Source organism: Lycorma delicatula, chromosome 1 (assembly GCF_047948215.1).
Source record: "Lycorma delicatula isolate Av1 chromosome 1, ASM4794821v1, whole genome shotgun sequence".
Lineage (NCBI taxonomy): Eukaryota > Metazoa > Arthropoda > Insecta > Hemiptera > Fulgoridae > Lycorma > Lycorma delicatula.
In genome coordinates this window covers 55,014,115-55,029,088 of record NC_134455.1, presented here as the reverse complement: position 1 = coordinate 55,029,088, position 14,974 = coordinate 55,014,115, and the positions used below count along the sequence as shown (strand labels likewise).

General features: G+C 32.0%; 1 protein-coding gene across 1 annotated transcript in view; it reads left to right on the top strand.

Annotated features, from left to right (window-relative positions):
• Positions 1–7,032, top strand: part of Cdk5alpha (Cdk5 activator-like protein) — a 91,500-nt gene extending 84,468 nt beyond the window's left edge. The window contains exon 2 of the mRNA XM_075354068.1: positions 6,688–7,032. Within this exon, the coding sequence (XP_075210183.1) occupies positions 6,688–7,032 (345 nt within the window). The remainder of the gene's footprint in view (positions 1–6,687) is intronic.
• Positions 7,033–14,974: the final 7,942 nt, after the last annotated feature.

Genomic DNA, 14,974 nt, shown 5'->3' with positions numbered 1-14,974 from the left:
CATATATTTGCTGCGTATCTTAGTAAAAGGATCTCTCTTCTATAATGTAGTGGCAGTATTCCGGCTTCAGACATTAGACTAATCGCCGGACTTGTGCGGAAAGCGCCTGTCGCATATCTTATTCCGCTATTGTGAATAACGTCTAACTTTCTTAAATGCGACTTCCTAGCGGATGAATATACAATACATCCGTAGTCTAGAATTGATTGAACCAATGCCTTATACAATCTCAATAATATCTCTTTATCTGAGCCCCAATTAATGTTCGATAAACATTTTATAGTGTTTAGGGCTTTTTTGCATCTAACACTCAAGTCCTGTATGTGTAGTCCCCACGTAAGAGATTTATCCAATACTAGTCCTAAAAATCTCACGTTGTCTTTATATTGTATTGGATCATTGACAATTTTCAACATAGGACTTTGATGAGGAATTCTCTTCCTACAGAAGTGTACACAACACGTTTTTTCTGGTGAAACTTGGAATCCATTATTCCTCGCAACTTCATTTAGAGCGTTAATCGCCCGTTGCAATTTGTACTTCACCATAGCAGTCTTGTTGCTGGCATACACAATTGGCAAGTCATCAACATAGACGTTTTTGCTGATTTCTACTGGAATGGCTAATATCAATTTATTAATGGTGAAGGTAAACAAGGTACCGCTCAACGGCGAACCTTGTGATATGCCATTTTCCAACATTCTTTCAGATGAATATTCATTATTGACACGTACTTGGAAGGTACGGTCATTCATATAGTTGCTGAGCAATACTGGCAGATTGCCACGAATGCCCTTTCATGTATCTGGAGCATTACTCCATGTCGCCAGGTCATATCAAAAGCCTTCTGAAAATCAAAGAAGACTCCGACACAATGTTTTCTTGTAATAAAGCTGTTATATATAATATTCTCTAAGTTGATCATTTGATCGGTGGTAGAGTGGTATTGTCGAAAACCTGCTTGATATGGTGATATCAGGTTTTCTTTTTCTAAAACCCAAACGAGTCGATTATTAATAATTTTTTCGAGTATTTTTCCCATAGCGCACGTCAAGGAAATAGGACGATAGCTATTGGGATCTGTTAAATTTTTTTTTTTCTTTGGTACAGGAACAACATGAGCCTTTTTCCACTGCAGCGGGTACATTCCATCCTGCCATATTTGATTATACAGTTCTAAGAGTCTGCGTTTAGCAGTGGTATTCAGCTGCCTGATCATATTATAATGGATTTCATCCGGACCAGCAGCTGTGTTGCCTGCTTTCTCCAACGCTTTCGCGAATTCTTCCATTTTAAATGGTACATTATATGAGTAATTATACTCAGTACGGAAATTTAGTAGACCTTCAAGTTCTTCTTTTTTCGCTCGAAAATCTTCTTCGTAGTTAGCCGTTTTGCTGGCTTTCTCGAAGTGATTGGATAATAACTCTGCGATTTCGTTTGGAGTGTCCTTAATTTCGTCTTCATCTTGAAGGCTAGTTATGGGTGCAAAATTTTTACGCCCACAAATCGCCTTCACTTTCCTCCAAACATCTGATGCAGTAGTGGTTCTGTCGATGGATGACACGTATTGCTGCCAGGATCGTTTCTTCGAGTCTATCATGAGACGTTTTGCATACGCCCTGTATTTTTTAAAGGCAATAAGATTCTCTGTGGTAGGGCGTTTCTTAAAGGTGTTATACGCCGTTTTCTTTCTTTTAATAGCTTCACTTATTTCATCGTTCATCGCCGACTCAAGTATTGCATTTGTTATAGCATCGACATCGTTCCCGATAACTCCAGTTGTTTCAGGGAGTATCGTTCTAGCTGTGAAGCTTGTCCAATCTGCCTTTTCAAACAACCATCTTTTAGAGATGGGATATATTTTTCTTGTAACATCTGTTACAATTTGCACCGGGAAATGATCGCTTCCATGCAAAGGTACAAGGTACAAAGGTACAAGTTCCATGCAGGCTTCCGAGGTACAAGATATCCTCGCTTATCAGTGCAAGATCTATACAGGACGTCGATCCATCTCTGGCATTGAAAAAGGTTCCTGACCCATCGTTTAAAAGCATAAGTTCAGAATTCATCAGGAACCTGTCCAATTCTCTTCCACGGGGATCTACTCGGTCCGATCCCCAAAGAGAATTATGAGCATTAAAATCACCCACCAGTAAAATAGGTGGGGGAAGCTCAGAAATTAGTCGCGCTATGTCATCCTCCTTCCAATCAAAATTCGGCAAGTATATGCTGCAAACAGTGCCCTGAAGCGGACGCTTCATTCTAATGGCGACCGCTTGCAGGTTTGTATTTAGATCAACAGCTTCGGCGGTAGCTCTGGTCGATGTTAGTATGGCTACTCCACCTCTAACTCATATTTGGCGGTTGATCTCGCCGAAATGTATCATATCCTTTTAATTTAAAATTTTCATTTCGGCTGAAATGCGTTTCTTGCAGACATATACAAATCGGGTCTACATCATGTACCAAGCGTTGGAGCTCATGGATGTTTGAAAAACATCCATTGATGTTCCATTGTACAATCGGCTCGCTGATTTTAAATTAAATTATACCCTAGGTTTTCCCTTCGGCTATCCTTTTTTTCTTTTCTTCTCCATGCTGCGAACAGCTTCATCTTCGCGGAGAACGTCGTCGCCCGTGTAGCTTCCTGTCTCCGAATTGGAGACCATCGAAGCCGCCGACGACGACGGGCATGGATCGGCGCCGGTTTCAGGCGCCGATTGAGAGGCGGCAACCTGGCCGACCCCCGACACGGGAGCAGCACCGGTCACCGCCTGTGGAAGGGGGGACACTTGCCCCCCTTGCGTGGATATTTGTGGCCTCTGTGGTTTAGAGGCCACCTCAGTTGCATGAGGCTTGGCAGCCTCCATAACACACTCTTTCTTCTTATCCTGAAGGATCTCGCTGAGACGGACTTGACCTTCAGGTTTGGCGTCCGTTTTCTTTTCTACAGGAGCAACTTTCATTTTTACAGATTTATCTTCAGCAGGCTGTTCCTATCTTTGGCTTAACAAATTCTTTACTGCTGAAGGTTTCATCTTGTTTTCGATGATCCTTTCAATCATGCTAGCCAAAGTAGGCGCAAGTTTGTTTATAATTTGAGTCTCATCTCCAGCAATTGGAGCAGAAGCAGGAACAGCAGCCGCAGCCTGAGCATAAGTTGTTGTTGCTCTAGGCTTGCGAACGTTAACAATCCTCTTTGCTTCGATGTAGCTGACTTTCTGCAGGGTTTTAACTTCCTGCACAGCTACATCGTCTTTGAAGACAGGACAATTCCTGGATCTACATGAGTGCTGTCCCTTGCAATTGATGCATGTAGGGGGCTCTTTACACGACTCTCCCTCATGCACCTCTTCACCGCACACGCATATTTGCGTTCTCTCACATTTGATAGCGGTGTGGCCACATTTGATAGCGGTGTGGGGTTGGCACTTGAAGCATCGCATTGGCTGCGGGATAAATGCCCGCACATCCAATCGATATATACCCGCTCTTATCTTCTCCGGCAAGGTAAGCCGTTTAAATGTGAGAACATGAGAGGCTGAAGGTAGGACTTCGCCATTCCTCCTCATGTTCAATCGGCGACACTCTATTACTCCTTCTGATGACAACTCCTCAACAATTTCTTGCTCCGAGCAATTTAGAAGATCCCGACAGACGACCACACCCCTTGAGGTGTTGAGGTCTTGAGGTGTTGATCGACACGTACAGCCAGTTCTCCAATCTTTTTAAGCCCTAGGATCTTTTGAGACTGGGCATCATTTACAGTCTCAACATGAAGTCCCGTGAAGGTCTTCCTTATTTCTTTAACAGGGCCTCCAGCGCATTTGGTTATTTCCCGAGCAATGAGAAAAGGACTCACCCTCGAGAAATTTCCATCCTCCTTTGTAATAACCAAATATTTGGGTTTCGGTACATTACTACTCTTAAAAAAAGCTTTTTGTAAGCTTTTTCTAGCCTCAATCTCAATCTTTCTTTATTCTGCACTCTTCCTCCGTTTCGCCTCAGGCGAAACGGCTGGTTCCAAACGAGGGTGTTTTCGTGAACCCTCTGCCACGTTAGTTTTTTGTTCAAGTATGTTCATTTTGTTTATCCCTTCTGTAGCAAGGCTAGCCGCCGGGGTACACCCCGACTCCAGGCCTACTAACCTTGGAGGTCCGATCCGGTACTCCGGTGGAACCGGCATATGTCCTGGCAGAGAGCGGATGCGCAATCTCTGCACTGACTCCAGGCTCCTACTCACCGAAGCTTTCAGAGCTCCCTTGCACCAACATACATGGGCACCATTGCTACATGCTTGCCATCGCAGGGGGCATGTGGACAATGGAAGGGTCTCTGTTACACCTGCAATAACATTGACCCCGGCCGCCACATCGCCAGCTCTAGATATGGTGTGAGTCCATTTCCAAGTCATTAGTAGTTCATATTCTGCAGGTGGCCGAAAATTCCAATCCATATGGTGACCTGAAGATGGAGAAGGTCAAGATAGGCATATCCGAGTAATTTACTCGGAGCCCCGTTAGCCAGCTACATGTATTGTACATAAGTACAGCTGTTGCCGCCCTGGACGTGGAACGTAGATATTGTGTTCCGGACGTGGGGATTATCTACCTCAGGGCATTATTATTATTATTTTTTTTTTGTCTTCAGTCATTTGACCGGTTTGATGCAGCTCTCCAAGATTCCCTATCTAGTGCTAGTCGTTTCATTTCAGTATACCCTCAACATCCTACATCCCTAACAATTTGTTTTACATATTCCAAACGTAGCCTGCCTACACGATTTATTATTATTATTATTATTATTATTATTATTATTATTATTATTATTATTATTATTATTATTATTATTATTATTATTATTATTATTATTATTATTATTATTATTATTATTATTATTATTATTATTATTATTCTCGCCACATGTTTTGTAACAAGAGAACTGCAGGTATTCAACTAATTCGTGGATTGATGAAAGTTAATGCCTGGCGCCCCAGATACCACAATCACACGTGCCTCCCCACTCCTCATTGCTATGAGTTGACTTCATCGCCCCTCACCTACCCTTCTTCCACAGACAATCGATAGATGGGTCGGCGCCGCGACAGGACGAGTCCATTTGAAAGGGGAGCCCGACGCTTTTATAAACAAACAGAACATATCAAACACAACGCATTACACATTGCGTCACTAGCTTGTCAAAGTGACGTTTACGGTCAATATTACTATAATATTTTAGTATACTACTTTTTCATTTTGTCATTCATTACTTTTTTTTTTAATAAAAATTTGTTTACAGCGGCTAAAATTTTGATTAAATTATATTGTGTGAAAACTTAACTGTGTAAACAATATATATATATTATATATATATGTATACACACACACGTCCGCGCGCGCGCACACACACACACACATATACATAAGATATGTATTACATATATATATATTTATATTATTTAATTAATCAATAGAATTTCAAGAAGTTTTTTCAGACGGTAAAAAAAGACACAAGATTCTATTTCTTACGGTTTCGCAAAACAAACAGGTTCTGTATTAGAGGTAAATGTTTTACCTTTGAAAACTGAACTATACATTTTTACCTCATTCTACCAACAAGCAAATAAATGGACAATGTTATAAATTAAAAAACCTTTTTTTTTTTTATTCAAAGAAAATACTACAATGTTGTTAAAACAGAACGTTTTGTTATCATTTACAAACCAAGGATGATGGTTTGATATTTCTTTATATATTAATGCTGTTTTTCCCCAATCCACAACCATTATTTAGGATTCTAACAGCACATAAGACTTTTCCTGAATACTGAGAAAAAGATATTGTACAGCTATATGAGTACAGTTCCTGCAAATGCAGATGATCAATGAATATTGGAGCTAAATGAGTAAAATGGCACAAGATATTCTAAAGATTTGTAGAACGTCAAATACGAATTTACACTGAGATGAAAATCCTGAAATTTTATGGTTTTAATTCTATTACTATTCTGAATTTTCTTTTACTCACTTAACCTTCCTTGTCCATTACAAACTTGATCTTTTCTAAAAACAGCAGCCAAAATAATTTTGCAACTTGCTTTGGTTAGATTCCCTTCAGTTCAAGCAGTTCAAAGATCTTTCAGTTGATGATATGTAAGGCTATGAGAAAAATTTTGGAAATTTTGATACTTGCACATAATAGTAGAGCTTTGAGCCAAAAAAAACTTATTTTGAACATCTACTCTTCATTTTCGAATACCAACTCTTAACCAGTTTAAAATCCTCCATAAAGTATAAAGCAATCTACAAAGGAAGCCAAATAGTCCTGCTTAGATTTTTTGTAAATTCCTTGGAAATTCACAAACACCTTAACATTTATTTATACAATTCACTTTTCAGAACCATGAAGAAGTCAGAATCTCAAAAAAGAAATGCCTTACAAGAAGTCTTACATTTGATATTTATTCATAGTCACATCATAGTTACCATTAGTGAATTTTAACAACTATTTATTCCTATTTTCTCAGTTTAATAAACTTCAGTCTTATTCAGAGTACTTAATACATAGAATGGATTATTTTTTTAAAAAACAATAATTTTGGAATTAAATTCATCCACTGTCTCTTTTAGCATATCAGTTACTTTAATATCTGTATATATTTCTAATACCTTTCTTTTTTTTTCAGGACGTTGCTTTCATCAATCCAGCAAATGTGGTATTTGTTTATATGCTAGTCAGAGAACTAGTGAGAGGAGATGATGTGGACAGCGAACCAGAACTTCAAGCTGTGGTCTTGACATGTCTCTATTTATCTTATTCTTATATGGGTAATGAAATTTCTTATCCATTAAAACCTTTTCTTGTAGAGGACTCAAAAGAGCGCTTCTGGGATCGGTGCTTACTGATTGTTAATTCATTATCACGCAGTATGCTTCGGATCAATTCAGAACCAGCTTTCTTTACAGAAATATTCACAGAACTAAAAGCCTGTGGTACACCCCCTTCTTCCACCATTTCACAGGCAGCTTGACCCACCGGAACACCTAGGAAGCCTACTGCAGCTCTCTTAGTAAAACTAAGTGTAACTCAGCCAGGTGGACACACAACTACTAACCTGTGACACTGGGCATCTAACTAAGACATTGGACTTTGAATTCTTTTTTTATTGTTTAATAATAAAATTAAGATCCAATATTAAGATGAAAAATTATTTTTACCATTTGTTACGTGATAATTTAATAATTCATTTTATACTGTTAAGTATTAACAGATACACTGTTGTAAACAGTATTACATTCTGTTCAAAGATGTTCAGTTAGTTTGAAGTAAAAGCCAACATTTGTTCAAATTTTATGTTTTGGTTTTTTACAAAAATTTATTTTAGTGCATAAACATGATATAAAATCATGTAATTTTCCATGTAAGCACGAAGATATAATTAATGTGTATTGCGTTATATTTTGTACAAATAATTTATTGAAATTTAATTACCCTTTATACACCAGTTTATTTAAAATTTTTGTTCCTCAGATCTCATTTTTTTTCCATTTCACGAAATACCTTTTTTATTATAACTTTGTCGCACATACATAACTAAGAATTTTGTAAGATAATATTATTCCAATTATGCAATAATAACTGATTGCTGCTAAATTTTTAGTACAACCTCATTGAATTGAGCATAGAATTTCAAAATAAACTCAGCAAATTTTACGTTTAGTTTATTGTAGCAGAAAAATGTTAAAACTCAAATTAAATAAGATTTTTTTTTTCTTGACAACAAAATTGCTTTTACAGTATACCTTAAGAAATCAAATTTTAATGATAAAATTCATTCTTAAAATATATTCAAAGTCAAATATATTTAAGGTACCTTAAAGAATCAGATTTTAATTCTAATGATAAAATTCATTTATAAAATATATTCAAAAATAATGAAAAATATTTGAAATTTACTACATTTTTAGATTAACAAGGTTTCAGATTAATAATACATACTATATTAGAATTCCTACTGTTAAGTAATTTTAAATTAATTGTGATCTAAGTTTTCATCTTGTATATTTTTGCGTGAAATATTTTGCTCAAAACCATAAGTCAATTCAACTAGTAGAAATAACTAATATTATTTTTTTAATAGGTAAGTTATTGAACTGTTTTTACTTCAAACTAATTGAAATTAGATTAACAACTCATGTAGAAATTAAATTAAATCAAGTATTTCAATGCAAGCGATTGATTGTATTTTGTTGTATTCAGAGCAAAAAATTGAGAATTTTGAGGTGTGACAAAAATTACGTTATTTAATAATTATTGTATAATATTATTAGTATTTTGTTTTTATCCCCCTCTTTTTTCAGATGGTTTGGAGATTAACATCATTTGTCATCAAGCAAAAATGATGATGATCTTCTACCATAATTCTATAATTATTGTTACTGATAATGTAGAAATATCATGATTTTTATTTGTAAATTTTCTGTTTGAAGCACTATTTCATACATTTTATACTTACCTAACAATTTTTTATGCTTGTATACAATAAAACAACATTAATATTATTTTACCTATTATTGTAAGTCTTTATTATTCTTATTTTAAATATAATATTGTTTGAAAATTCTGAAAATAATACCTTATTATGTTTTTTTTTCGAACCTTTGAATAAATCCATGAAAGTTTAGAACATTCAGTAACTCAAATATATATATAAATAATTAAGTAGTATAAAATGTTAGTACCATCTTGAGTTATTAGAAAAATAATTTTATTGATATGATGCTATATAATATATATAATATTACAATAGTTATAATAAGAAATATGATAAACTGAAAAGGTTTTTAGTAAAAATATTGATAAATAACCATATAAAAAAAAACTAAAATTGAGATTTTATTTGCATTCATCAATAAACAAATATTTTAAAGAGAGAAAAGTCTTTGTTGATTTAAATACTAATAATATATTAAAATAAATAGTAAAATTAATTGTTGAAATAATTATTAGAAAAATTTAATATTTAATAGAAAAATAAAATAAAAATTTTGAAAGGTATTACCAGTATGTTGCAGTTTTTTTTTAGAGATTAATATTGTTAAAACAAAGATAATATCTAAAAATTAAAGTGTTATAATTAAATAGTTTTAAAAATTGAGGAGAAATTTTTTTTAATGTACTAAAAAACCATAAATTAACATAGCTTATCATCTCATGTAACCCATTTTACTTTAATGTTTATTAATAGTTTTATGAAACTAATTATTAAAAACACTGCATAAACACACACACACACACACACACACACACACACACACACACACACACACACACACACACACACACACACACACACACACATACATACATACATACATACATACATACATACATACATACACACACATACACACATACACATACACATACACATACACACACACACACACACACACACACACACACACACACACACACACACACACACACACACACACACACACACACACACACACACACACACACACACACACATACATACATACATATATATGTGTATATATATATATACACTACTATACATACACACATTCACAGACAATTAACAATCACTCAGAGTATGTTTAAACAGATATAAATCATATACAGAACTACATATCTAAACATAAATAAAGAAATAAAAAAATATTTTGTCAAATAATATATAAAGAGTATTTGCAAACATATGTTTTAGATTTGCATGTGTAAGAACAAATATATGCAAAGAACAGGTTATTTAGCAGCTAATGTCTTCAGTGTTTGGAATTCTCAATTTTATTAATCCTTTAACTGAATGAGTAAAAAATTATTAAAATATTTGGCACTTGCTGATCGATTTTTACACCTATATTATTGAGAACATTAAAATTTTGGGTGCTGAGAATATGTTACCATATATCAACTGTTATATTGTTAACATAATAATAACTTACATTACTGAGACACTTCATAACAGTGTAATACAATTTTATCATTATGTTGTACAGTACAAATTAATCTGAGGGTATTTTCTTCTTTACTTGAAATATCATAATTCATTTAATATTAAGCATCTAATCAACAGATGACTGTTTCAAGTAAATAAAATACTATCATCACCCTGCTAGATAATTTTTATTGTTTTTTTCTACAATAATTTTTATAAAAGTGATCCTACAAAAACTGTGTAACACATTGAGAGACATGAACAATAACAGATATAAATTACTCGTTAACCTAGTAGTGAAGAATAAGGAAATTATGAGCCTTTGTTGTAACTGTCTATTATTGTTCTTTTGTATGTTATAGACATCAGTGATGTTAGTCTGTAATCAGGGCCAACCCAAAGTACGATAATTATGACATTAATGGTTTAACTAACTTCAAAAGAAGAGATTTCTCCTTCAAAAGCTCATATTTTATTAAAAAAAAAGAAGAAATTATATATCAATAAATAAAATTTCTGCCAACAGGAAGATAATGTAAACAACTTACATTCAGCCATTTTTCACAAAAGTTCACATCTCTAAAATTAAATTAACAAACATGTTTTAAGGAAACTGTTGAAAAATTTTTATTATGTTAGAACATTAACTATCTTATAATATTTGTGTGATGAAGAAAGGACTTATTCCACTGCCATGTTTTTTTTCTTCTAGGATTCAATATAAAAACTGCTGAAAAAGAATTAGTATTTCTTTCTTATTTGATGGAATAGTTCTGAACAATGGTTCAAAACTATTCCATCTTACAAAAGATCATAAGTTTCCAATTTTTATTTTCTCAGGGAACTGGAATGTTTCTCAGTGATATGTACTTTAGAAAAAGTTATTACAGGTTATTACAGGTTTAGTCAAATTTGTAAGAGGTTTTACACTTTCACATAAAGCAAGTTTTGTTTATAATCCATATCTACAATAAAAGAGAAATTGGTTAAATATATTCATGCACATTGGTATATGTTTTTAGAAGCATAGATTCTAAAGCACTCATGATCAGTATTAGCAAATTTGTAATATTACTTTGCTTCCCTTTCTATCTAAAGAGAAAACATTGCTTAGTATTGGATACAGAAATAATACTTTTGTTTCTGATATGATTTGTCTCTTTGCTATGTCTTTGTCTCAGAATTTCATTTTACCAGGCATTAAAAAGATTAAAAATATTCACAGGCTACAACTCTAAAATTAAATGGCCGCTGATGAAGAAGTTCTTTTGTAAAAGAAAAGAAAAAATATTAGCCCAATACAAATCTTCTTTAATAGTAAAACATTTATAATATCTTTTATTGGTTCTGAATCATACATGTGACCAAAATTGATAAAATAAATATATTTTTAATAAATAATTATTTACTAAATTCATGACAACAGATTCTTTATCTAAGTCCCTCCCTTTCTTTTTCTCTCTCTCTCTCTCTCTCTCTCTCTCTCTCTCTCTCTCTCTCTCTCTCTCCAGTAACAATAGGAGAAAGCACCCAATTGCAATTGTCTTAATCCTTTTTTTGAATAGTAAATTAATTTTGTAGCATGTGAAGAAATGCATAGTCTGACCAGGACTCAAACCTAGGATGTTCCAGATGAAAGATGTTACTACTCCACCAGGTGGCATATTTCTATAACTAAGAAATGAATATATATATTTTTTCCTTTTTAGACTTTTTATTCTTCATATAATAAACCATGAGTCAGAAATGAGTTCATATATTCTAGAACTATCAAATTTACATGACTGCAGAATACAATCATATGATTTCTATATTTTTTTTAAAATGACATGCAGTTGACAAGCATTCAAAGGGAACATGAACCTGCCCAAAGGAAAGAATGTAAGCCAAAAATCAAATGTATATTTAATTGATGATCTACAGATAACTGGTCAATTAAACATGGACTCAATCACTGAAATTTTATCCTTGCTTCATATCATTTTATCACCAAGATGCTTCATTCTAAGCCATTCCAGATGTTGTGGAACAATCAAGTTATAGGTAGATGATGTTGGTAATCCTGATACAACTTTTAAAAAATTAGTATGGCTCTTCTCCCTCTTTTCCTGGTTTTGATCTTATTAATTAGGAGGGCTTTGGTATGATTCTTGTGGTCAAAAACCCTTTTCAACATCAATTTATTAGTAAATGACAGTAATACATTATGTTCATACACAGTTAACCTACCAATTATTTATCATGTCTCGTGTTATTTACCTCAAAACATCAAGTGGACTGGTATTTTAACACAGCTAAGGCCACAGTCAAAACTATTTGTCAAATTAAGTAACATTTGCAAAAGTCCAAGTCACTGAATTTATAAAGAATGGACCATACCATGGCCATTGATTTACATATTCATTCTGATCTTAGGCTAATGATTGACCAAAACGAATTATAATTTAAAATGTAATTTTAGACTTCCAGAAAATCAGTCCATTCTAAACTTTTAAATGGGATATATTATTTTAAATGGTATAACTATTTTACATGAAGAGTTTATGTTCATTACACACATCTAACATTATTGCAGTCATCCAGCCAATATGAAACTGCAGTGAGCAGTGTTCAGTTAGTTACATTTATCCATACTTAATATGGCTGTCAACAATGAAACTTATCTTTCCTTTACATATTTTTAATAGATGCTTAAAATCCAAATGGATAAACCCTTATTTCTTAAAATTTGTAAGATCTTATGGAAAGCATTCAGTTCACTTTCTTATCCTCAATAATGACTGATTTTTATTGTAATAAATATAAAATAGGTAAATTTATTTGCTAGAACCAAAGACTATAACCATATATAGATTTACAGGTGAAACTTTATTTTAATGTGTAAAATGTGCTCTTTATTTTAGAGCCAAGAGAACATAAGAAGCTTATGATGAACATTAGTAGCATGGCCAATCATCTTTCACTTTTCCATAGTTGTCTGTCTATGTAATCATACATCAGGTTATGAATCTTAAACTGTCCAAACAAGATTAAGACAAGCAACTCAGAATTAAAATGACTTTATTTGAATTGAGTTTATTTCTTAATTAACACTTTAGTTACTTAGAAATTTTTACATAATACTGTTGCTCATCTAAATTTATCTTCTAATACTCTAAAATATTACCACTTCTAGTCAGTAATCTCATTATGTATCATATATGTATGACGAGTAATAAAATGTATTGTACTCATTTTAATAAGTGCATTACCAAATGAGAAAAAACTTATTTAAAATAAATTAGATGGATTTATGAATTGACTATACTTATTTAAAATTTATCTAGTTTTTTTTTCATATATTTTGATAATACTACTAAAGTAACAAAAATATTTCTTCAAAACTTTTACATTTACATAAAATAAGTAAAAGTGTGTTATGAATATTAAATATAATTGTTATCTGAATTATTTTAATTTAATACAGCTTATGTTAAATATATATGGTATTTATTGCTATGGCTTATGACTATGTATTTAATAATATATATTACTATCAAACAATAATAAATAAATAGTTTACTACATGGGAACATCACTAATAAGTAATTTCCTCTCATTAGTGATTATGTGATTTAGACTACTTGAAATTAAAAATATTATTTAGTAAATGAAACTAGTACTGTTTCTTTATTTAATGTGTATGTGATATAGGTCTGCTGAAGTTCTCAACAAACTCTTATTAATTATTAAATATGGTACTGAAAAAAAAAAAAAACACAAGTGGATTTATTTTTAATTTATTTACATTAATTTTGAGTAGCAATTTCTTCAGTTGTTAGTGTTATTAAAAAACAAGTAAAACATATTTAAGTAACACAACTAATGTTATGTTTACTATGAAAAAAGTTTTGTTATTAATAATTTGTAATGATAAAAAATTTGTTATCTGCATGATAATTTAGAAATGATAGTTGTTTACTTACTTGTTACGATAAAGTTGTGGTTAATTGCATTACATCCACTTATATTCAACTTAAAATTAAGGCTGCAATTTACAAAATCTGATTATTTACCAGGCAAACAATTAATTCAAAACAATTATTTTCTCTAAAGTTTCTAAAATAACAATTACATGAAAAAATAAATGTTGTAGTAAAAGAAAACATTAAAACAAATTGTATAGAAATAATTTTAATAGTTCACAGACATTTGATACAAATAAAATTTAACAAAATGTAAAAAAATCTTATTCAATCTTACTCAATTTTTTTAATTTTTAAATAATTAAAAATTAATTATGTTCAATTTCTCATTTAGAGTTTGCATTTTCTCATTTATTCATTATTAATAAACTTTATAAACTATTCACTACTCATAAGCTTTAACCTTAGAAAAATATCTTCAGACCTATGAGATCCTCAATAAATATATAAACTAAACAAATTACTATTGTTACAGGTGCTACAATCTTATGGTTATTGATGAAATGACATGAAAAAAGTCAGGTCAAAGTGTGAAAATCTTATTTTTCACCTTAACTGATTTGTCATGTATATTACATCAGTTGCTATGTTGTTAGCTACTAATCAACACCAATAGTATGCTAAAAACTATAACCAAAGTTGTTCACTTTCTGTAATTTAGAGAACTTGTTTATTAAATATGCTTAAGTCTTTGATGTTTTATCCTTCATTTGCCCACTCCAAATCATAATTTCACTTATTCCCTGATTATTATAATTCTGATAAATCAGGATGCAGATGCAGATTACCATCTTACTCAGGCCCTATATATAATACTGTATTTCATTGTTAATCATACACAAACACACACACACACACACATAAAAATAATAATTATAATAAAAGTAATTAGTAATAAGATAAACATTACATATTTTAAAAAACTCTTTTTATTTCTGTTAATTATTAATTTATAATTGTTTTAATTTGTTAATAATAATATAATTTGTGTGTTTTGTAAACAAAGATAAAAACTTGCCAGGAACAAAACTCATTGTTTACTT